The sequence below is a fragment of the Eptesicus fuscus genome, chromosome 1 (assembly GCF_027574615.1).
Source record: "Eptesicus fuscus isolate TK198812 chromosome 1, DD_ASM_mEF_20220401, whole genome shotgun sequence".
In the NCBI taxonomy this organism is placed as follows: domain Eukaryota; kingdom Metazoa; phylum Chordata; class Mammalia; order Chiroptera; family Vespertilionidae; genus Eptesicus; species Eptesicus fuscus.
The window spans coordinates 35,889,106-35,914,669 of NC_072473.1; the positions used below are offsets into that span (position 1 = coordinate 35,889,106).

The 25,564-nt window shown below is 38.5% G+C and overlaps 1 protein-coding gene across 1 annotated transcript in view; it reads left to right on the plus strand.

Moving 5' to 3' along the window:
• Positions 1-25,220, plus strand: part of BRWD3 (bromodomain and WD repeat domain containing 3) — a 170,256-nt gene extending 145,036 nt beyond the window's left edge. The window contains exons 34-41 of the mRNA XM_008155335.3: positions 9,799-9,855; positions 11,356-11,496; positions 13,697-13,771; positions 15,133-15,285; positions 17,081-17,244; positions 17,611-17,708; positions 18,329-18,487; positions 24,308-25,220. Coding sequence (XP_008153557.2) covers positions 9,799-9,855; positions 11,356-11,496; positions 13,697-13,771; positions 15,133-15,285; positions 17,081-17,244; positions 17,611-17,708; positions 18,329-18,487; positions 24,308-25,062 — 1,602 coding nt within the window. The 3' untranslated portion in view covers positions 25,063-25,220. The remainder of the gene's footprint in view (positions 1-9,798; positions 9,856-11,355; positions 11,497-13,696; positions 13,772-15,132; positions 15,286-17,080; positions 17,245-17,610; positions 17,709-18,328; positions 18,488-24,307) is intronic.
• Positions 25,221-25,564: the final 344 nt, after the last annotated feature.

Genomic DNA, 25,564 nt, shown 5'->3' on the forward strand with positions numbered 1-25,564 from the left:
TTTAGAGTCTCTGTTTCCTTGTTAAGTTTTTGTATGGAAGATCTATCCCGCAAAGTCAGAGGAGTGCTAAAGTCCCCTACTATGACTGTACTATTTACTATCTCTTCATTAAAGTCCTCTAGAAGTTTTTGTATATATTTAGGTGCTTCTGTTTTGGGTGCATATATGTTTACCAGGGTTATATCCTCTTGTTGAATTGATCCCTTTAGTATTATGTAGTGACTTGTGTTGTCTATTGTGATTACCTTCACTGAAAAGTCTATTTTGTCGGATATGAGTATTGCTACTCCAGCTTTTTTTTTCCATTTGCACGAAAAATTTTTTTTCCATCCCTTCACTATTATTCTGTGTGTGTCTTTTGTTTTGAGGTGGGTCTGTTGTAGACAGCATATAGTTGGGTCATGTTTTTGTACCCATTCAGCTACCCTATGGCTTTTTATTGGAGCATTTAGTCCATTTACATTTAAGGTTATTATTGATATGTACTTATTTATAGCCATTATAATTCTATATGGCTGGTTTTCTCTCTCTGTTTCTTCTTCTCATTACAGCAATCCCTTTAGCATTTCTTGTAATGCTGGCTTGGTGTTGATGTACTCCTTTAGCCGTTTTTTTCTTTTTTTGTCTGGGAAGCTCTTTATTTGACTGTCTATTTTGAATGATAGCCTTGCTGGATATAGTAATCTTGGTCTCAGATCCTTGCTTTCCATTACCTTGAGTACTTCATGCCATTCCCTTCTGGCCTGTAGAGTTTCTCATGAGAAATCAAGTTTCAGCCTTATGGGAGCTCTTTTGTAGGTAGGTAACAATTTTCTTTTTTCTTGCTGCCTTTAATATTCTTTGTTTTTAATTTGGGTATTTTAATTATGGTGTGTCTGGGTGTGGGCCTGTTTGGATTCTTCTTGTTTGATGTTCTCTGTGCCTCCTGAACTTGTGTGACTTTTTCCTTTACCAGGTTAGGGAAGTTTTCTGCCATTATTTCTTCAAATACCTTCTCTATGCCTTTCTCCATTTCTGCCTCTTCTGGCACACCTGCTATTCTAATATTGTTACGTTTCACATTGGCCCACAGCTCCCTTAAGCTGTCCTCATGTTTTTTAATTGTTTTTTTTTTCTTTTTCTTTTTTCTATATTGTATAGCCCCCTTCAGTGCTCACATCCCAAGGGTAAGGAGGCTGGGCAATGGTTTGAGACTGCAACTTCCTCTGGCATGGGTCCACTATGAGAGGGCAACAGGGAGGTTTTTTTTCTTTTTGGTCTTCTAATTGAGTAATATTTTCAACTCTGTCTTCTAATTCACTGATTCGATCCTCAGCTTCCCCTATTCTGCTGTGTGTTCCTTCCAATGTGTTCTTTATTTGTGTTTTGTCATTCTTTATCTCAGACTGTTATTTTTTTCATAGTTACTATATATTTTTTCATGCTGTTGAGCATCTTTACCCTCATTACTCTGAACTCTGTTTCAGATAAATTTCTTATCTCTGCTTCATTTATCTCTTCTTCTAGAGAATTCTCTAGTTCTTTCATTTGGCGGTTGTGTCTTTGTCTCCTCATTTTGGCTTTCTGTTTGGGTTTGTGACTATATTGTGTAGATCCTCTACACCTCTTAATCTCTAGTGCTGGATAGAGTTAAAGGCTATTTCTGACTAATTAGATCAGGCAGAGACTCAAAGCCTCCAGAGACTGCCTCTGCCTACAAGACTAATAGGATTCCAACTTGAATTGCCTCTCCCCCCCAGGCAATTGTCCTCAGGTGTGGGGAGATATTTTTTTCAATACGGTTGGGCAGTCACTACTGCCTAGAGCAGTGATGGCGAACCTATGACACGCGTGTCAGTAGCCATTTCTGATGACACGCGGCCACATGCCGAGGATGAAACATCTGCTGCTTCTGAGGATGAAACATTTGCGACTAGAGTCTTGGAGTTAGTTTTTTCCTCAAAGTGACACACTACCCGAGTTATGCTCAGTTTTTTGACGAAGTTTGACACACCAAGCTCAAAAGGTTGCCCATCACTGGCCTAGAGGCTAATTGTTATTTTTAATCTCTTAAGTGGCCTCAGGGCAAGGTTTTTTCCAATAGGGTGTGTCAACTGTCTTCCCCCAGGCAATGTAGATGTGTATATGGGAAAGATGTCCGCCACTGCATGAGGGAATGACTCAGCCCAGGAAACTTGAGCTGTCTGCCTTCTGAGCTCTATTCCCTGAGTCCTCTGTCCTGGCTTCTGCCCTCAATTCCAGTCCATTTCACCCTCCCTCTGCCGGAGCACAAGATGGGTGGCTCCACACGGAATTTTGTGTGTTGGCCCTTTAAGAGTGTGGCTGACTGCACTCCAGCCAGATGTTATGTGGGTGCCCTCCTCAGTTCCGGTGCTCTCTGATCTGGGGATTAGGTACCAGATTTCTCAGTGGCAACCCCCAACACCTGAGATATGTCTCTGGAACTTCAGTTGCTGTCTATGGATGCTGGGCCAGCCCTTTGGTTCATTATTCCGGAAGTTTTTCTGTATTTCAGTTGTAATTCCAGTTTGTTCCTGGTAGCATGTCCATGCAGCATCCACTTACTCTGCTGCCATTTTTAATCTCTTCTCATTTATTATTAATGCCTGCCCTCATTTTTAATCCTCTTCTTTTCTTCTTGATAAATCTTAGTAAAGGTTTGTCAATCTTGTTTATATTTTTAAAACAACACCTCCTGGTTTTATTCAGTTTTTATCTTGTTGTTGTTTCTTTTAGTCTCTGTCATTTATTTCCACTCTATAACTTTTATTATTTCCTTCTTTCCACTTTCTCTGTGCTTTGTTTGTTGTTGTTTTTTCCTAGTTTTTTTAGGTAAAGTTTAAATAGTTTATTTGAGATTTTTCTTGCTTCTGAGGAAGGTCTGTAATGCCATGAAGGTTCCTCTCCATTCTGCTTTTGCTGTGTTTCATAGATTTTGGTTTGCTGTGTGTTTATCATTATTTGTTTCCAGGTGACTTTTGATGTCTTCGTTGATCTCATTGTTAATTCATTCATTGTTTAATATCATGTTATTCAGCCTTCTTGTGTTTGAATGTATTTCAGTATTTATATAATTGACTAGAGGCCCAATGCACAAATTTGTGCATGGGTAGGGGTCCCTCGGCCTGGCCAGCAATTGGGGCCAATTGGGGCTGGTTCACCCAGTCCCCATTGGGGCAATCAGGGCCGGCCATCCCGGGGGAGGGACCACAGGACGTTGGCCTACCAAGATTTTCTTTATATATTTAGATGCTCCTATTTGGGGTGCTTATATGTTTACAAGGGTTACATCCTCTTGTTTGATTAATCCCAATAGTGTTATGTCATCACTTTCTCTGTTTGTTGTTATGGCTTTTGTTTTTAAGTAAATTTTGACTTGTATAAGTACTGCTACCCCAGCCTTTTTTCCATTTTCATGGAATATTTTTCTCCATCCCTTCACTTTCAGTCTGTGTATATCTTTTGTTCTGAGGTGGGTCTCTTATAGAAAGCATATGTATGGGTCATATTTTCTTATTTATTCAGCTGCACTATGTCTTTTGATTGGAGCATTTAAAGTTATATCGTTAGATACTTATTTATTGCCATTTTATTCTTTATACATGTTTCTCTCTTTCTTTCTTTTTTACTTTCCTTTTAAAGAAACCCCTTTAAAATTTTTTGTAGAGCTGGTTTGGTAGTAAGGAACTCCTTTAGATTTTTCTTATCTGGGAAGCTCTTTATTTCTCCTTCAATTTTAAATGACACCCTTGCTGGATAAAGTAATCTTGGTTGTAATACCTTGCTTTTCATCACTTTGAATATATCATGCCAATATCTTCTTGCCTGAAATGTTTTTGTTGAAAAATCTACTGGCAGTATAATGGGATTTCCCTTGTGGGTAAATGTTTTTGTCTTGCCTCTTTTAAAATTCTCTTGCTTTGTCTTTAACCTTTGCCATTTTAATTACGATGTGTTCATGTGGACCTCTTTTTGTTCATCTTTTTGTGACTATGTGTGTTTTCTGGGCTTGTGTGTCTTTTTCCTTCACCAGACTAGGAAAGTTTTCCCTTTCTATTTCCTCAAACAACTTCTCAATTTCTTGTACTCTCTCTTCTCCTGGTACTCCTATCATGTGAAAGTTGTTAATGCTTGATGTCCCAAAGGTCTCTTAGGCTTTTCTCATTTTTTAAATCATTTTCTCTCTCTCTCTCTCTCTCTCTCTCTCTCTCTCTCTCTCTCTCTCTCTCTTTTTATCTCTGCTTGTGTGTTTTCTGCTCCCTTGATTTTCAAGTTGCTGATTTAATTTTTTGCTTCATCTAACCTACTGTTGACTCTTTATTTGTTTATTTTTTTTTGTGTGTGTGTATATATTTATTCTTTATTTCAGATATTTTATTCCTTTTTGTGACTGTTTTTTATGGCTTCTTTGTCCTTTTTAATGCTTACAATTTCTTTATTCAAGTTCTCACTTAGATCATCACCCATTCTTCCCCTAAGGTCCTTGAGCATCTTTATAATCATTAGTTTAATCTCTGCATCTGGTATCTTGGTTGCTCCCATTTCATTTAATTCTTTTTCTGGGGATTTCTCTTGTTCTTTCATTTGGGGGATTTTTCTTTGTCTTTCCCATTTTGTCTCTGTATATTAGGTAGATCTGCTATGACTCCCAAACTTGTTATGATGGCTTTAGGATATAGTTGACTTGAACTGAATTGTATAATCTTCTATAACTTTTTTTTTCTCTTTTCTCCAGGAATATTTCTTTTGGGTTATGTGCACCCTCCTGTTCTAGTTGACTTTTCAATTCCATTGGCCTTTTTGTGGGTGGAGTTAACCCTTCAGGCAGGGTTAACTCCACAATAACTGTGTATGACGCACTGTGCAAGGGCTGTTCCTTATGGCAGAGTTGTTCTCAGCATCGTCTGGTGTCTGTTGGAATCCCCTTTTGGGTGTGTTGCTTGTTTACCTAGTTGGATCGAACTCAAGTGTTGTCTGAAGGCCACCACTTATTGATTCTGGGTCCACTTGGGCAGGGTTCAGGTACAGGTCAGTGGATCAAACTCTAGTATGTTTTTCTAGTATGTTTTGACGCCCGCCACTTATTGGTTCTGGGTCCACTTGGGCAGGTTTCAGGTACAGGTCAATGTCAGTCATTGTGTGTAACTGGTTTATCCTACCTGTCTGGAGCTACTACAGTATTCACTGTTTGTGACTGCATCTGTTGAGACTGAGTGTGCCTAGGAGGGGGTAATCTATGTAAAAGGGTCTGATTCCTCCAGTTTAAAACTGGGGGCAGATCTATATCATGTACATGACTCCTTGATGTCAGCCTTCACCTGTCAGCTCCTCTGCCTCCTCCTGAGGTTACCTGGTATTTCTCCAGAGCCTTCCAAAGAAATACTATAGACTGGACCAAGGCTGGCCGCAACCCACATATGCTGCCACAGCTCGTGAGTTCAGTAAGGCCAGGCTCCCTGGGTCCAGAAGATGGAGCTAGTGGGTCTCCTACTTGGGGCTGTGCAGTTAGGCATTCAATGATGGGAAAGTGACACCTACTCTGTGGCCATACCACTGAGTCTCTGCCAGAGTCTCCAACTCTAGCTCCCACAGGAGGAGCACAGTGCAGGTTCAGGTTTGGTGCATCAAGCCATCCCCCCTGGAGGTGCAAGCTCAGTCAGTCAGAGCCACTGGTGCTACAGGGCAGATCAAAAGTGTTTCCCTTTGAGGCTGGTGCTCGTTGAGTCTGCAGGATGTGGCCAAGCAATCCATCCTGGTCCCAGGCAATAGCCTCTGAAGGAGACATACTTCAAATGTCCCAGGTGCAAGTAGTCCTTCCTACCCCCCGCCTCCATGGGAACTCATCAGGGGTGTGCCAGCAATACTTGGAAGATCAGATCCAAATAGTCTTTAGGAGGCGTACTGGCACTTCTTCCTCTTCCAGGGGTAGCTCAGGCTAAGCTCGTAGGGTTTGAGTGGCCCCTTTATGATGTAGCCCCACCATCCAGCACCCACCCATCTGATTCCTGGACAAAAGCTTCCCTGGAAGATGTGCTTGAATGTCCCAACTCTGTGTGGCACGCTGATCCCCCTATGCAATTGAACTCAACAGAGCAGGGCAGGCCAAGTGATTTAGCGGGTGAGGTGTGGCTGGCTGTGTCCTTGAGGTGGGGAAGAATGATGGTCCCCTTTACAAAGCTACACAGTTTAATCACTCTCTGAGTCTCTGCCAAGAGTTTCCCTAGAAAAAGAGCACACCAAGTGTCCTTGCTGGGTGCTACCAATAGACCTCTCTGCAGGACACGAGTGGCATCACCAGCAGTTGAAGGACCAGGCAGTCCACTCCCCAGGCTGGTGCTATAACAATAGGAGTGTTCCACCCCGGGAAAACAGCTTCTGGGTCTCTAGCAGACTCCCTTCTCTCCCAGATAGTCTGAATCTCCCATGATTTTCAACACCAGATGCTGTGTGGGCTCCTCTTCCCTTCTCTGTTGCTCTGGTTTGGGGGTCTCTGCATTGGGTTGAGAACCCATGCTCCTGGAGGAGAGAGAGTTTTGCAGCTGAGATATCCCTTCAGCTTCTTCGATACCGCACCTCAGTGCAGGGGCCAACCATTTCAGCATCTCCACCCTTACCAGCCTCTAGATGGCTTCTTTTGTAAGTCCTTGGTTATTATATTTCAGTTCAACCAGTCTTCAGTTGGTCATTCAGGTTGGGTCATTCAGGTTGATTGCTCTGTTTAGCTGTAAATCCAGTTTGACACTAGGAGCAGGTGAGTGTATCTTCCACCTACTCTGCAGCCATGTTGGAAACTCTTTATTTTGTTGATGGTTTCCTTTGCTGTGTAGAAAAGTTTTTTAGTTTAATGTTGCCCCACTTGTTTATTTTTGCTTTGGTTGCCCTTTCCTTACTTTGCCATGGTTGCCTTTTGATTTTTGTCAAATACTAAAAATAATTTCCAAGACCTTTGTCAAGGAGCTTACCATCTGTGCTTTTGGGAGTTTAATGTCTTACATTAAAGTTTTTATTTTATTTTGAGCTGAGTTTTATGTATGGTGTAAGAGAGGGGTCTAGTTTCATTTTTATTTTTTTTTTTGCATATGGATATCTCATTTTCTCAGGATAATTTATTGAAAAAACTATTCTTTCCCCATAGTATATTCTTTCTCCCTTTGTTGTAAGTTAATTCACTATATATGCATGGGCTTATTTCTGTTCTCTCTCTTCTATGTATCTATTTTTCTTTTGCCAGTACCATACTGTTTTGATTACTATAGCTTTGCAATATACTTTGAAATCAGGAAGTATGATGCCTACACCTTTGTTTTTTGTCTCAAGATTGCTTTAGCTATTAGGAGTCTTTTATGGTGATTCTATATATATTTTAGAAGTGGTTTCTTTTTCCTATTTCTGTGAAAAATGCCATTATAATTTGATAGGGGTTGCATTGGATCTATAGATTGTTTTGGGTAGTATGGACATTTTAGCAGTATTATTTCATATAATCTATGAACAAAGTACCTTTCCATTTACTTGCATCTTCTTCAATTTCTTTTATCAGTATTTTATACGTTTCAGTATACAATCTTTGTTTCAACGTTTTTAGGTATTTTATTGTTTTTTATGAAATTTTAGATGGGATTTTTTTCTTAATTTCACTGTTATTGTCTAGAAACACAACTTTGTATTATTTTGTATCCTGCAACTTAACTAATTTTGTTTATTAGTTCTAAGAATTTCTTGGTATAGTCTTTAGGGCTTATATATATAACTAGAGGCCCAATGCATGAAATTTGTGCAAGGGGCTTGGGCCTTGCAGCCCCAGCTGCCTCGGCCCTCATAGACCCGCTTTGTCCGGAAGGTCGTTCTGCTATTCGGTCTAATTAGCATATTAGCTCTTTATTATATAGGATATGTCATCTGCTAATAGAGACAGTTTTACTTTTTCCTTTCTGATTTGGATGCCTTTGCTTTTTTGGCCTACTAGCTCTAACTAGGACTTTCAGTACTATCTTTATATATACCAGTAAAAGCCTAAGCAACCAAACGACCAAATGACCAGTTGCTATGACATGCACTGACCACCAGGGGGCAGACACTCAATGCAGGAGCTGCCCCCAGGTGGTCAGTGCGCTCCCACAGGCAATCTCCCACAGCCAGCCAGCCCCGATCGTGCACAAATTCATGCACCGGACCTCTAGTGTTAAATAAAAGTGGCTAGAGTGGACATCTTTATCATGTTTCTGATCTTAGAGGAAAAGCTTTTAGCTTTTCACTGTTGACCATGAGGTTAGCTGAGGGTTTGTCATATATGGCCTTTATTATATTGAGGCTCGTTTCCTCCTCTATACCTATTTTTTTGAGAGGGTGTTTTTTTTCCATGAATGAATATTGCTCCTCAGAGTGATACTCCTTGGGTTCTGATAGAAAATTAAAGGTAATATGTAATTCAGCAACTTTATTTTTTAGATTAGAGGGCCGGTGCACGAAATTCATACACGAGGGTGGGTGTGTCCCTCAGCCTAGTCTGTACCCTCTCCAATCTGGGATCCCTCTCACAATCCAGGACTGCTGGCTCCCAACTGCTCACCTGTCTGCCTGCCTGATTGCCCCTAACCACTTCTGCCTGCCAGCCTGATCACCCCTTAACCACTCCCCTGCCAGCCTGATCAACACCTAACTGCTCCCCTACCAGCCTGATTGCCCCTAACTGCCCTCCCCTGCCAGCCTGGTCACCCCTAACTGCCCTCCCTTGCCAGCCTGGTCGCCCCTATCTGCCCTCCCCTGCTGGCCTGGTTGCCCCCACTTTTCCTCCCCTGCTGGCCCGGTCACCCCCGACTGCCCTCCCCTGCTGGCCTGGTCGTCCCTAACTGTCCTTCCCTGCAGGCCTGGTCACTGCCAACTGCCCTCCCCTGCTGGCCTGGTCACCCCTAACTGCCCTCCCTTGCCGGCCTGGTCGTCCCCAATTGCCCTCCCCTGCAGGCCTGGTTGCCCCTAACTACCCTCCCCTGCAGGCCTGGGTGCCCCTAACTGTCCTTCCCTGCAGGCCTGGTTGCCCCCAACTTCCCTCCCTTGCAGGCCTGGTCCCTCCCAACTGCCCTCCCCTGCTGGCCTGATCGCCTACAACTGCCCTCCCCTGGCAGCCATCTTGTGGCAGCCATCTTGTGTCCACATGGGGGCAGCCATCTTTGGCCACATGGGGGCGGCCATCTTGTGTTTTCAAGTGATGGTCAATTTGCATATTACCTCTTCATTATATAGGATGAGAGTACCAGTAGCTGATTAGCTATTTTTTTTTCCTCCTAAGCATTACCTATATGGTTTAACATCACCAGGTGGTGTGTGGGCCTTGCCTCTGTGTACTAAAAAATTACCCCTCAGAAGGATACTTAACTGAATCTTAGGTTTTAATGCACATTCATATTTTCCCTGTAGGAAACAGATATATTTCTTGAAATATCAAAAGACTAATCACGAGTAATTCATGGTTATAGTATATTAATTTAACATATCATATAGAGTAAGTTTTGTTTAGATACTAACATTTAGGTACAAGTTCAGATACCAATAACCATATTTTTTTTCTTATTTCATATTCTGATTTAAAGAAAAACTCTGCTTACTCTTCTAGTGTATTTTTCAGCTTATATACAGCACATAGTCAGTATTTGGAGTCAGTGTTCCTCCAGCCTTTGTTCTGCTGCCTGCTTCAATGAGGGAGTTAATTATGATTGTATTTATTTCTTTGTAAGTGTTCATCTAATTTATAATATTTTGAATGTAATTTAACATCTCCCTCCCTTCCCTTTTTAATTTTAGGATACAGAGATGGTTGATTTAGATTCAGATGGCCCTGGTACTTCATCTGGCAGAAGGGTGAGTGAATAAATGATAAGAAATTTTCATGTTTCTTGTGTGAGGGACCCCTAAGGCCAACTCCATATGTTTGAAAACTTTCTAGAAACACTCAAAGTACTCAGTATATACACTGAGTGGCCAGAATATTATGATCTGTGAATGCATAATAATCTGGCCACTCAGTATATACACTGAGTGGCCAGAATATTATGATCTGTGAATGCATAATAATCTGGCCACTCAGTATATATATTAGAGGCCCGGTACATGAATTCGTGCATGGGTGGGATCCGGCCAGCCTGGCCAGGGGGAAGGGACATGGGTGGTTGGCCGGCATTCCTGCTGGTTGAACTCCTGGTCGAGGGGACAATTTGCGTATTAGCCTTTTATTATAGGATATACACTGAGTGGCCAGATTATTATGCATTCAGAGATCATAATAATCTGGCCACTTGGTGTATAGTTACTCATTGCTGAGTTTTATTGCAGTGACTCATTAAGGATAGATAGCTGGATCACAGGGGAAAAGATATAGGCAAAGTCTAGAAAAACCCATGTGCAGGGTTTTTTGTGCTCTCTCCCTCATTTAAGGGGCCACACAGAGCATACTCTTTCCCCAGCAATGAAAATGTAGCAGCGTGTGTCTGATTAAAGAATCAGTCCCTAAAGAATTTATTGAGAGCTGGTTATATAGGCACCATCTGACTAGTATATGCCAAGATTCCAGAATCCCAGAAACCAGGTGTTCAACACAGATCACATTGTTTGTATAATGTAGATAGAGCAGACCACATTTATTATTTTGAAAACAGTTCAAGTGCCAAGTTCCCAGATGCCAGTCATGGGCCAAACTTGTAAGCAAGCCATACTAATGATAGCAGCTTCAGGTCTGTTATGTTAACTCTGTACTGCATACTTTTCCTCTACAATAATTAAATATTTGTTCTACATGAGGGGGAAATTTTCTTTAAAATACTAAAAAAGATCATATAAAGAAGGCATCAAATGGTAAAGGCCAGCATTTATCTTGACCATAAATGGGGTATGTATGTATATATATATATATATATATATAGAGAGAGATAGAGAGAGAGAGAGAGAGAGAGAGAGAGAGAGAAGTATTATTTTGAGAAGATTATGGGATTATGATGCCATAGTCAGGTACACTTAACTAACAGCAAATATTAATTTTTTTGGCCTTGTGGAAGAAAAATAATGTGTTCCCCCGTGTTTATTTGAGGTACTGATTTTCTTAAAATGAAAATTCACAATAATAGAATTCTTGCTATTTTCATGAATATAATATCTACTTTTTATTTGTTTATATTTTTCCAGGGAAAATTATATCTAATATAAACTTAGACTTGTTATCAAAGATATAAGCACGAGAACTTCAATTAATTTTAAGTAGTTTAACTGTTCTATCTTACATTGACATATTAACATTAGAAAAACAGGAGAAAATCAATGAAGAGTGAAGAAACGAACTTTTAGATATAATTCTATTAAAATCTACAGGTCAAATGCCGAGGCAGAAAACAGTCCTTAAAGTGTAATCCTGATGCTTGGAGAAAACAGTGCAAAGAACTGTTGAGCCTCATTTATGAACGTGAAGACTCACAGCCGTTTCGACAGCCAGCTGATCATCTTTCTTACCCGGTAAGTGTGCGGTTTAAATAGTTGCCAATATGTAATTTCCCATAAATGTCTGCTAAGATCTAGTTAAGAGCCACTTTTCACCTTCCTTCCTACCTTCTTTCTCCCTCCTTGCTTGCTTCCCTTCCTTTTTTCCTTCCTTTCTTCCTTTCTTCCTCCCTCCTTCTCTCCCTCCCTCCTTCCTTCCTTCTCTCCCTTCTTCCTTCCTTCCTTCTCTCCCTCCCTCTCTTCCTTCCTTCCTTCTTTCCCTCCCTTTCTTCCTTCTTTCCTTCCTTCCTTCTTTCCTTCCTTCCTTCCTTCCTTCCTTCCTTCCTTCCTTCCTTCCTTCCTTCCTTCCTTCCTTCCTTCCTTCCTTCTTTCCTTCCACTTCCTTCTTTGTATATCTTTGAATTGTGAATGTGGGTGGTGTGATTAGTCATGACTTGTTTAAATATCTGTCATGTACTTTATATGTAAACTAGGGGCCCAGTGCACGAATTCATGCACCTTGAAAGGAACTGTGGGCCATGAGGCTACAGTGGGCACAGGGGTGGGTCTTGGCACATCCTCCACACCCCCGCCCGGCTCCTCCCACCGCAGCCCCTGATCCCCTCTCTGCCAACAGTGCTAGCCCTGCTTGTACCTGCTGACTGTACGGAGCAATTGGGGCCAGCACCAGCAGTGGGTATGAGCGGGGCCGGCCCAATTGCTCGGCGCCATCAGCAGGTATGAGTGGCGGCTGATGCCCCAATCACCCCTCAGGAACAGGGGGAGGTGGAGAAGCCCACAGGGGCAATCGGGACTGGCGCCAGGCGCTGGGAGTGGGTGCGAGCAGTGGCTCCAGCATCGGCTGCAGGTGCTAGTGGGGCCAGCAGTGGGTGCTAGTGGGACCAGAACTGGCAGTGGGTGCGAATGGTGGCTCTGGCGCTGACAGTGGGTGCGAGTGGGGTTGGTGCCGGCAGCAGGTGCAAGAGGCAGCTGCCGGCCCCGATCACCCCTCAGGAGCAAGAGGAGGTGGAGATGCCCTGAGGGGCGATTGGCAGCCGCTGCTCACATCTGCTGACAGCACTGAACAATTGGGGCCGGCCCCAAGAGCTGGCAGTGAATGCAAGTGGGGCCACGCCAACAGCAGGTGCGACCACGGTGTGCGGTAACAAAGAATTTTCGGTAACCACCAGAGGCTCACCCTGATGACAGCGACCAGTTCCCCACCTTGGTCTGGCGCCCCCGCTCACCTGCTCTACCATCCTGCCATGGCCGACACCCGCCATGTTCCGTGCTCTGCTGCCTGCTGCCGATGCCTGCCATGTTCCATGCACACCTCCTGGTGGTCAGCGCATGTCATAGTGACCAGTTGTTCTGTTGTTTCGTTGTTCTGCCATTTGGTCTATTTGCATATTAGGGTTTTATATATATAGATTATACATTTGTAAACCCAATTTTAATCTAAATATCTTTGCCAGTGATGTATTATAGAATTTTACACTTGACACATATAATTAACCAATGTCACCTCAATAAATTTAATTAAAAAAATAAAAAATATATTTGCAATATCCTGCTTTTATTTTAGATATTTGTTTAATATGTTTTACTAACTTATAATACACTTCTACACACTGCAGACCCTTGGTTACATGTGTCAGCCTTAAATGTTAATAATGTATGTTAATTTAGGCTTAATTTATGTTAATAATTTAAATATGTTATCCAATATTCACTTAGGTAACCAACATACCATATTACTTTTCATAAAAGATATAAGCATGAGAACTTCAATTGTAGGATTTCTTTTCTAATATTGTTATCTATGTATATATTGAATAACCTTTTAGTATTAATAGTAAATCTTAGTTTAACATATTCAGAGAAAAGGTATAGCAGTATTTCAGAAATACATCAGACCATCCTCTGAAATTAGTAAACATCAGTAGTTTCTACTTACACAGGTTTAAATGGAGAAAAATTATTCCAATAATAAACAAGATAATGTTTCATAAAGCTTGTTTGTTCTTTTGTAGGGAGTTTGGGTAGAATAAATTAGTCTTGTGTTTTCATAGTAGAGGAGAGTGATGAATGTAAACTTCCTTCATCTTAAAGTACAATCAGTAAAAATATTCTTCCTATTTATGGATCTTTGAACTTTAAATAATAATTGTATTCCAATTCTTGATATTTTGTTGTGGTGGTCTAGAAACACAATATATGTTCTTTACCCTAATAGGGTCATCAAGAGCAAGAGGGAGAACCCTCAGGTTCAATTGTTCTGGAAACACAACAAGATCCATCGCTTTCTGAGGTAGGCCTAGTAATCTCTTAAAAGACACATACTGGTTATTTTTATGTAGTTTTACTTTTTAAAATTTCCATACTGTAAATAAAACTTTTATAATTTGCAAAGTTGTTTTCCAACTCTGCTTACTCCCTTTTTATCCTTGATTTTTTTTTTTGTAGTTTATTTTTCTTTTAAATCAGCACATGTTCTCAGGAGGGACCTTTGTATACCATCTGTATAGGTGGTAGATGTTTTACTTGTTTCTATAGATCTAAAGCTACGGTAGCATATTAGAAATCATCAACTGCACAATATAATTATGTCTGTATTGCAGCTGATTATTCCCACTGGAATTCATCATACTACACAAAGTTCCAATGTTTTTATTCTATTAAAATCTTTATATCCATAAGCCATGCTGTGTTGTAGTACTTTTGATTTTTATGATTTAAGCAAACATTTTTAAAAAGACATATTAAGAGCAATTGTGGTTTCTCATACTTTGAAAAATATTTTTCACTTTTTATATCCTTCCTTTGTCCCTTCTTCTGGTTCTCTGGTTATTTCTTCAAGAGAAATGTGGTGATTTAATTCTTAATGTTTCTAAATAGTATGAGGGATCTAATACCAACAATGGCTTTTACTCCAAAATATATTCTTTTATTAATGGTTGTGATATATATAGGTATATATGTACATTTCAGGTGCACTTCCATAGGATAACTCTAGAAAGGTCTTAACTGGACTTGAGAAATATAGGTTAAAATAAAATCTTCTCCCTCCTCTAATTGCCCCTAAATAAAAATCAAACTAATTTTGAATATATAAAAATGAAGACCTTAGATGAAGCAAAATCATCACATTTATTGAAATCAGAATGATAGGAGAGAGAAGCACAGGCATGGCCAATTTGACTTTGACTTTCAAGTAATGACATCTTAGAATGCCCTCATAGCTGGGAATGTCTTGGAAATATGTAGCTAATTGGTGACATGGAACTGTTTAATTATATGAGAATTATCCCATCTTCTACTTTCATTGAGCAGTTTGCCAGGGAATTGGGGTAATTTCAGCCTTTAAGGAAAAAATAAAATTTTATATTGTGGACTCTGTAGGGATGAAGCCAGTGGCTATGGATTTTCTTTTCTGGTTCTAGAGAGAGTCATATGGTTATGGATTGCAGAGGGAGTGCTAAGACCCTCCCATACCTCCCTGCTGTTTTTCTGAGCCAACAGAAGAGTTCAGTTAAATGTATCCTGGTTGAGGGGTGGCAGCAGGTTGAAAAACAGTCTATTTCATAGTGATTTGGTGATGCAAATCTTAGTCCCATTGTATTACATAGTATTGTTACTCAGTCTATGTATTTAATAACACACTCTTTGTAGGATTATCAAGGTGTTATAGACAATCCTATGGACTTCAGCACTGTGAAAGAAACTCTGGAAGCAGGAAACTATGGTAGTCCTCTGGAATTTTATAAGGATGTTCGCCAAATATTCAGCAACTCCAAAACTTATACCTCTAATAAAAAATCAAGGGTATGTAAAACCTATATTAGGTGGATTGATCCTCTAAGCATCTAGTTATATATAGCACACAGCTTTTTCTTTCACCAGTTTTAAAATTGCTAAAAAAGTATATACCACAATTCTGACATCGCTACTAAAGTTTGATTCTCAGTGTTTCCTGACAGTTTATTAGGCATGCATAAAGACACATTTAGCAGTCATTCTGGAATTAAGCACCTCTTTCTTTCTCCTACCTGTCTCATCTTTGTTTTTTATTAATATTTTATATCTGCCAGAGAGAGGTCAAGGGATGGAGAGCTAGTAATTAAGTACCCTTTAATATGTCCAATAAATAACTTTATAAATAAGAGGGGTTAACAGTATTAATTTATATATTTGGATTAGCTCCGAATATTTATATTCTCTTTACTATAACAAACTAGAGGCCTGGTGCATGAAATTCGGTAGGATCGGGCCTAAACAGGCAGTCGGACATCCCTCTCACAATCCAGGACTGCTGGCTCCCAACTGCTCACCTGCCTGCCTTCCTAATTGCCCCTAATCGCTTCTGCCTGCCAGCTTGATCACTCCCTAACCACTCCCCTGCAGGCCTGGTAACCCCTAACTGCCCTTCCCTTAAGGCCTGGTCCTCCCCAACTGCCCTTCCCTGCAGGCCTGGTGGTCCCCAACTTCCCTCCTCTGCTGACCTGGTCACCCCTTACTGCCCTCCCCTGCAGGCTTGATCACCCTCAACTGCCCTCCCTTGCAGGCCTGGTCCCTCCCAACTGCCCTCTCCTGCTGGCCATCTTGTGGCAGCCATCTTGTGTCCACATGGGGGCAGGATCTTTGACCACATGGGGGCAGCCATCTTGTGTGTGGTGGTCAATCTACATATTACTCTTTTATTAGATAGGATAATGAACCAAATTGGGAAGTTACAACTGTGTATTCATATTCACATTTAGTACTTCTATGTTTTGTCAGAAATTAAATATCTTGAGAACAAAACAGTACTACTACTAATTTTTTTTTTGTAATCACTGGTATATTATTAACTTTTAAATAAATTCCACAATAGGTATATAACTTGCCTACTTTCAGCTCATATAAAATGAATTTTCACCAATTTCTGCAGGCATAATTTTTTCACATTTGATTTTATTTCCTATACTTATTATACTCGCATATGCTTATATATTCTTTAAAACAGATTTTATACTTTGAAACTTTTTAAAACATATATTATGAACCTTTTCCCATGTCATTATTACTCTTTGAAAACAGAAGTTTTAATGTTCCATGGTATTTTATTATACAGTGGTTTTATGTTATTTCACAAGCATCCTAGTGCTAGAGATTTAGGTTGTTTCTAGTTTTTCACTTTACATGAATAAAGTTGTGGCTAACATATTTAACATACTTTAACATAATTATTTTGTGTGTGTAATTGTCTGATATTTTATTAGAATAAATTCACAGAAGTGAAGTTATTAGCCAAAAAATGTATATTTTTAAAGATTTTTTATACCTATTACAAATTGTCCTTCAGAATTGTTCCTGTTAATAAAAACCCACTGGCAATGTATAGGAATCTTTTTTTCTACCCTTCCCAACATTGGATGTTATCTTTTAAAAACCTTTATTAATTTTTGGTTAAAAATGGTATCTTGTTTTAATTCTTCAGGAAGAATTTTTTCAAGTGTATGGAATAACACATATTTTGTATGAAAGGATGATGCTGATAATGGCCCAGGCATGTTTATACATTTTATTTTTTATATAATTGAAGTAGTTGCTAAAACAAGACTAATTTCTACTTTTTCAGATTTATAGCATGACACTGAGGTTATCTGCCTTATTTGAAAGTCATATTAAAAATATCATCTCTGAATATAAGTCAACAATCCAGAGTCAGAAGAGGAGAAGGCCACGGTACAGAAAACGTCTGAGAAGCAGCAGCAGTTCATTATCAAGTAGCAGAGCTCCTAGGTATATTGCAGTGATGTAGTATTTTACGTTTTCAAAGCATTTTGTGTATATTACCTCATTTCTTAAAGTTTATTGAATAGTTTGTGGGGATCCCAAGATCCAAGAGATTTTTTTAAAGAAATCTTGTACCTGTGTAAACATGGAGTTGGTAACCCAAAGCTATGTTCAAGTGGATTTTGTTATACCAAAACCTTTTTATTTTTTTAATGCTTTAAATTTAACTTCGTTATATTACCAGTTTGAAGCATTTAACTTAAATTATTGGTCATTTCTTTTTTGGTCACCTAAGCATTTTGTATTATACTGTCTTATCATAATATGATGGTAATAGAAATTTTTTTCACTGTTACATATTTTTACTTGTAGTCCAAAAGGGAAACAGAAACAAATGAAGTTGCAGCCTAAAAATGACCAGAATACCTCAGTGTCTTATGCAAGGACCAGCTCTCCTTTCTCATCTCCTGGTAAATGCCTTTAGTGTTGGTGTTATATATTTCAGTTTAATACTGATATTAATGATATAGAAAAGGCAGCATGATTTATACTAGTAATACAAAGAGCAATGAATTTCGGTATGGAAAATTGTGTTTTATTTCCAATTCTTTTCTCTAGTGTAATCTTAGGTTAGACATTAGGCCATAAGATTAAGTGTCTTCATATTTTAAATGAAGGTGTTAAGACTAGATGAATTTTTAAGTTTCTTAGCTTTAAAGGTCTGTAATTTTATGATTTTTAACATCTATTATATCTCAGAGTACTGTCTAATATATTTGCCAATGTAAGAATTAAGGGTTCATTATGTGAGGAAGTATTTTCCTTAGACAACATCTTTAACAGCTTGAACTAAATATTTTGTGTGTGCAATTTTCTGATATTTTTTCCTTGGACAAGTTTTTCTGTTATTCCATCCTTGAAAGCTTAATGATGTGATAAAACATTTGTTCTCAAAATAGTCATATTTTCTCCAAACAATGCACAAGTTATTAGAGTAACTGAGTGAGATAAAGTTTTAAAAACAGCCTTTTTTATAACTTTATTGAAAACATGGTAATTATGTTAACATTACAATCTTTTTAAATGTAAGTTTCAGATGCTGCTGAAGGGCTTTCACTATATTTAATTGATGATGAGGTGGATGGACCATTTTCTTCGTCAAGCTTCAGTGGATATAGCCGAAGTGGAAATAGCCATGATCCAGGGAAAGCCAAATCATTTCGGAATCGAGTTTTGCCAATTAAACAAGGTAGGAAATAAATATGGACATGTTATTTATTCTTTGTTCCTTTATAATAACAGATGAATTGTTTAAAAGCTGGTGTATTTAGGTTGTAAAAATTAGCATGTCCTTATAGTTAGTATTTTAATATTGTCGAATTTGACTCAGACAGGGTTTCATATCCACAACTAGGGAAAGCCTCTTAGCGGATTTCCAAAACTTCCAAACATGTTTTAGTCTTTTAAAATAAAATATAAAATGAATAGGAAGGAACAACTGAATGAAGAGCTCCTTCTCCAAGCACGTAAAAATCAGAATGTTAGACATATTTAGGATTATTTATATATTAAACCATATTAATAAAAATGGCAAAAAAAGTCCAAAATCACCTTAAAATGAGGCTCATTTTTTAAAAGCCTACCCCAGTTTTTAAAAAGGGTTTTGTTGACCAATGAGCCTTCTTTTAGTCAACATCTACATCTACCACCTTATTCTGGTTTTCTAGTTACATATAACTAAGATATTCTCTTCCCTCAGAACCTGTTGTCTCAATAATTCAATGGTTTTCAGACTCTGTTCTGCCTATTTTTTTTCAGTAATCCACAGAGCTACTTCAGGAATTTTCAGAATAGCCTTCTCCATTCAACCAGAGCAACTTATTATTACTCATGTAATGAGCTTCCATATAACTTTTATTTGTAGAAAAAATTTCACTAATTAAAAAGAAATCACTGACCCAAATAATTCATTATCATGTGCAATTTTTTTTGCACCATGTCAGGGGACATCATTTATAAATAGCTGAAGGTTATTGTTATGTAGACTTTCTTCTTATACTTAGCCCTATGTTATGGACCTTGAACATGTTCAGTGAAACTTCTAATGTGTTCATCTATTTGAAGTTTGTGAAGAATATTTGCTATGTTTTTAGAAATATCTTTATAAGAGTCTATATTTTTATTTTATATACATTTTATTGAAAGATCAAGTAGCTTATCCATTGTTATTGAAGTATCAAATGACTCAAAAATACTTTCTAAAGATATATTTTATATTAGTTGCATGAGAAATATTGTTATATATCTGATTATTTGAAGATAGTTATTGCATTTATTTTACCCAGTTTTTATCTTTACTTTCTCTTTTGTTCCAGCTGCATACTTATGCCACCTCACATTGTGCCCTTTCCTTCATTTTCAGGCTTTTAGAAAGTGTAGCTTATACTTCCTGCCTCTATTTTCTTTCCATCTAAATATTTATTTACCCTTTATAGTCTGGCTTCTGCCCCCACCACTCTATAAAAGTTGTCTTCACTGACCAGTATCCTTTTCATAGTCCTATCTTCTTGATCTATCTATATCATTGCATGCTGTTGACTACCCTCTAGGAACTGTACTGCCTGGCTTCTATAGTACTGCTTCTCTTATATCCCTGTTTCTCCTGTATTAATATAGTCTCTATTTCTTTTTGTTTGTTTTTCTTTCTTTTTTTGTCTTCTACAAATAAAGGAATCTAATTGCTACATCAATTATCTTTATGCTGATGACTCTCCAAATTCATATCTAACCCTAACTTCTCTATTCTACCAGTCTCGTTTCCAAGTGCATCCTAAAAAATTTCCATTGGGTGCTTATCATTCATCATTCTCAAGCTTGCTTGTATTTCTATACTCACTATTTTAGTTGATGGTACCACCATCTTCCTAGTCATCAAATTTAAAATTTTACAGTTTTCTTTGACTCTCCTTTTACTCCTCATATCCAGTCAGTTGCTAAGTTTTGTGAATTCTACAACTCTTTAATACCATTTAAATCTCTTATCTATAGTTTCTATTGCTGTCACCTAGTATTTTAGTCAGCTTGGGCTGTCACACAAGACACCACAGACTAGATGGCTTAAACAGCAGTTATTTATTTTTAGCCGCTTCATTGAGATATCATTGACATTAAAAATGTACATATTCGCCGAAACCGGTTTGGCTCAGTGGATAGAGCGTTGGCCTGCGGACTCAAGGGTCCCAGGTTCGATTCCGGTCAAGGGCATGTACCTTGGTTGCGGGCACATCCCCAGTAGGATGTGGAAGAGGCAGCTGATCTATGTTTCTCTCTCATCGATGTTTCTAACTCTCTATCCCTCTCTCTTCCTCTCTGTAAAAAATCAATAAAATATATATATATTTTAAAATGTACATATTCAAAGTGTACAACTTGATGTTTTAATATACGCATACACTGTGAAATGGTTATCACAATCAAACTAATTAACATCTCACCTCTACATGATTATTGTGTCTGTTTGTTGACAAAATTTAAGATCTATCCTCCTAGAAGATTTCAAATATGCAGTACAGTATTGTTCACTATAGTCACCATGCTGTACATATCTAGAACTTATTCATCCTGAATAACTGAATGTTAGTTCCCTTTGACTAACACCTCCCCATTCCTCCTCCTCCAGCCTGTGGCAACTACCATCTTGCTCTCAGCTTCTATGAACTTAACTGCAGGGATATGTTATGAGAACACATCTTTAGCTGATCTTGTCATGTGCACATCATAGAGTTTACAAACCTAGATAGTATAGCCTACTACACATCTAGGCTATATGGCATAGGCTACAAGCCTGTACAGCATGCTACTGTATAAAACATACAAGATTAAATCGAACACAAGATAATGATTCAATCTAGAGACACAGTGAACATGAGATATATGAGGCTGCTTACTGCTGGGTTAATATGGCATATGCTTTACAGCAAACTTTTTTAAGTAAAAAGAGTATACTATAAAATAATAAAAATCATAGTATAGTAAATACATAAACCAGTGACATAGTCATTTATTGTCATTATCAAGTATTATGTATTGTACATAATTGTGTACTTTGATATGACTGGCAGTGCAGTAGGTTTCTTTACACCAGCATAACCACAAATGTGTCGCATGATGTCATTACCATGGCTATGACATCAATAGGCAATTTTTCAGCTCCATTACAATCTTATGGGACCACCACCATCATATATGCTCTCTGTCATTGATCAAAACATTGTTATACAGCACATGACTATATTTTAGATTACCATATAATATCATACAATAATTCTTTCTCTGTGTCTTGCTTATTTTGCTTAGTTAGCATAATGTCTTCCAACTTCATCCTTGTCACAAATGCCAGGATTTTCTTCTTTTTTTAAGGTTGAATAACTCATTATATATATATAATTTTCATATCTTGGCTTTTATGAATAATGCTGCAATGAATAAGGAGATACAGATTTCTTCAAGATCCTGATTTAAGTTCCTTTTGATACATACACAGAAGTGGAATTGCTGGGTTATATGGTAGTTCTCTCAATTTTTTGAGGGACCTCCATACTGATTTTCATAATGGCTGTACTAATTGACATTCTCACCAAATATGTGCAAGGGTTCCCTTTTTGCCACATCCTTGCCAACACTTGTTTTCTTTCATTTTTTTTATACTAGCCACTGTAACAGATGTGAGGTGATATCTCTTTACGGTTTTGATTTGCATTTTCCTGACAATTAGCGATGTTAAGTATCTTTTCAAATACTTAAAAGAGACATTTATTTTCTCACAATTCTGAGGCCTCAAAGTCCAAGATCAAGATGCCAGCAAGGTTGGTGTCTGGTATGGGGTCTCTTCCTGGCTTGCTGATGGCCACCTTCTTGCTGTGTCCTTATGTGGCTTTTTCTCTGTGCATCCACAGACAGGGGGAGAGAGAATGAACATTGGTGTCTGTTCTTTTTATAAGGACACTAGTCCTAATTCATTAGGGTCCACCCTTGTGATTTCACTTTAATTAAAACTTCCTTAAAGGCCCTATCTCCAAATAAAGTCACATTGGGGGTTAGGGCATCAATATACATAATTTTGGGGGTAATGTAATTTAGTCTATAACACCGAGACAATTAGAATAATCTTGTAACTTTGGTTGCCATCCAACTCTAGGCTTTTCTTTTTCTACTCTTTCCAGTATACTCTTCTGTTTTCTTCCTTTTTTACTGGTTATTCTTCCCAATTATCTTTGCCTATTCTTTATATGTTGAAATATCCCATCTTAGTCTTCCACCATCTTGCTTTACTTGCTTTCTTAATGAGCTCTCTCAGTTCTCTTGACAGTAAATGTCATCTTTACTGAAAATTTCCAAAATTATATTTCTAGCTCTGAGTCTCCCCTGAGCCTCTAGACTGGTATATCCACCTGTTTTTTTTCTTTTTAAATGTATTTACTTGTGCCTCTGGTAGTATTTAAAATTGGAATCTTTATTTCTTCACTAGTTTGGCTAAACCTATTTCTCCTTTAGTGTTCCCAAACTTAGCAAAACATCTCTAACGTTCACCCAGTTGCAGGCTGTAAAATCTAGTAGTTGACCTTCATTCTTTGCTTAACACCTGACATCCAATCCATCAGCTATTCTCAGTTGGAAATTTAAAAATAAAGGTTTGCCCTAACCAGTTTGGCTCAGTGGATAGAGCGTCAGCCTGCGGACTCAAGGGTCCCAGGTTCGATTCCGGTCAAGGGCATGTACCTTGGTTGGAGGCACATCCCCAGTAGGGGGTGTGCAGGAGGCAACTGATTGATGTTTCTCTCTCATCAGTGTTTCTAACTCTCTCTCCCTCTCCCTTCCTCTCTGGAAAAAGTCAATAAAATATATTAAAAATAAATAAATAAATGAAAATAAAGGTTTGTTCTGGTGGCACCACTAGAAGGAAATATTCCAAATCCAGTCATTTTTCAACACCTCTATTATTACATCCCTCATCATGTGTTTCCTTCACTATTGAAATGGACTCCCCACTGATTTCTGCTTCAAATCATCCCCTTCTATAATCCATTCTCTATACAGCAACCATAGCACTCTTTTTATTTATTTATTTTTTGAAACCCTCATCTGAGGATATCTTTTTATTGATTTTGGAGAGGGGGAGAGAGATATATTCATTGCCTCCTGCACGCACCCTGACCGGGGAACAAATCCACAACCTGGGTACGTGCCTGACCAGGAATCAAACTCGCCACCTTTCAGTGTACATGATGATGCTCCAACCAGCTGAGTCACACTGGTCAGGGACCACAGCACTCTTTTAAAAATATAAATCAGATCCTGTCATTTTTCAACTATAAAACTATTCACTGGCAGTAATCTCCTACTAATCTTTTTTTTCTCTTCCACTCTAATTATACTGAGTTTCTATATCCTCTGATGGAGTGTTCGTTCCCCAGATCTAACTTCATTCAGTTCTTTTCATAGATACTACCTCTGCAGAAAAATCTTTCCTATATAAAATATTCCTCCAACATTACATTCACAGTCTATTTTTACCTTCTTTTATTTATAACATGTATTATTAATTAAAATTTTGTTATTTAATTGTTCATTTCATTGTCTAGCAAGTTTTCCCTACTAAAATATAAATTCAAAGAGCAAGGACTTTGTCTCATAATTGCCACATTTCAAGCTCCAAGCAATGCCTGGACCATAGTAGATAATCAGTAAATATTTATTCAGTGAATGAATGCAGTTATTCTAATACACATTTCCAGATATTTCTTTTTAGAGTTCAAGCCCTTAAAATTTCTGCCTAGCTACCTTATCCTTCCACATTCCCTCCCCTCAAAAAAGCAAACAAAATCAGAACTTTATTATCTTCTTCATTTCTAACAGATTTAAATTCATACTCCAACACTCTCTATGCTTTTACCTCATCCATCTTTTGGTATAAATATTTTTTATAGATTGCTTATGTTACTTTTGAACCTAAATAACCATCTTACTAATGTCAAAGCTTAACTTTAAATAATCATTCATCTTGATTTAGATCACTCCCTTGATGGACCCGTTACAAATGGTGATGGCAGAGAGCCCCGGACAGGAATCAAGAGAAAACTACTTAGTGCATCGGAAGAAGATGAAAGCATGGGAAGAGAAGACAAAGAGAAGAAAGAATCAAAAGAGAAATCACATTTATCCTCCTCAGAGAGTGGAGAGTTAGGATCCAGTTTAAGTTCTGAAAGTACCTGCGGTTCTGATTCTGATTCTGAATCAACTTCCAGAACAGATCAAGATTATGTAGATGGAGACCATGACTATAGCAAGTTTGTACAAACCAGGCCTAAAAGAAAACTCAGAAAGCAATATGCCAATGGAAAAAGAAACTGGAAAACAAGAGGCACAGGAGGAAGGGGCAGATGGGGGAGATGGGGGAGATGGAGTAGAGGAGGCAGAGGAAGAGGAGGCAGGGGACGAGGGGGTCGAGGAAGAGGTGGAGGTAGTACCAGAGGGAGAGGGAGAGGGAGAGGAGGAAGAGGTGCTTCTAGAGGAGCCACCAGAGCCAAACGTGCACGTATTGCTGATGATGAATTTGATACCATGTTTTCAGGACGTTTCAGTAGACTGCCTCGAATTAAAACAAGAAACCAAGGCAGGAGGACTGTTTTATATAATGATGATTCTGATAATGACAATTTTGTGTCCACTGAAGATCCTCTGAATCTTGGTACATCCAGATCAGGCAGAGTGCGTAAAATGACAGAAAAAGCCAGGGTTAGCCATCTCATGGGATGGAATTATTAACAGTTAAGAAATTTAGAATAATTTAAAAAATTCAATGGCCTTCTACTGCAGGGAATTTACCAGGATATCTACAAAGCAAGTTGTGTGGGGACTTACGCTTCCTTTCACATTGGTGCTTTTCCATTATGCCAGTACACATTTGTTTCAAGACTTTTGATCTCCACACTTAATTTGTTCAAACAAGCCTTATTCATTAGGCCTTAAATTTTAAAAAATTCTGCACGCACGCACACACACACACACACACACACACACACACACACACACACCACAGACACTACAGATTTACTACATTAAAGGAGCGTTCAGCTTCTTAAGAGTAGCATGACATTTTTATCTCAGTAGAATATCCCTCTTTTGCTTTTGTATCACAGAAGTATAGCAGCTTCTTACAGAGTTTTATATAGTTTGTTTTTGCCATTTTGATTCCTGTACCCAGTAATAATAACTTTTGCACAATACACCAATCCTAAAGGCAGCTATTAAATGTTTACAGTTTCTA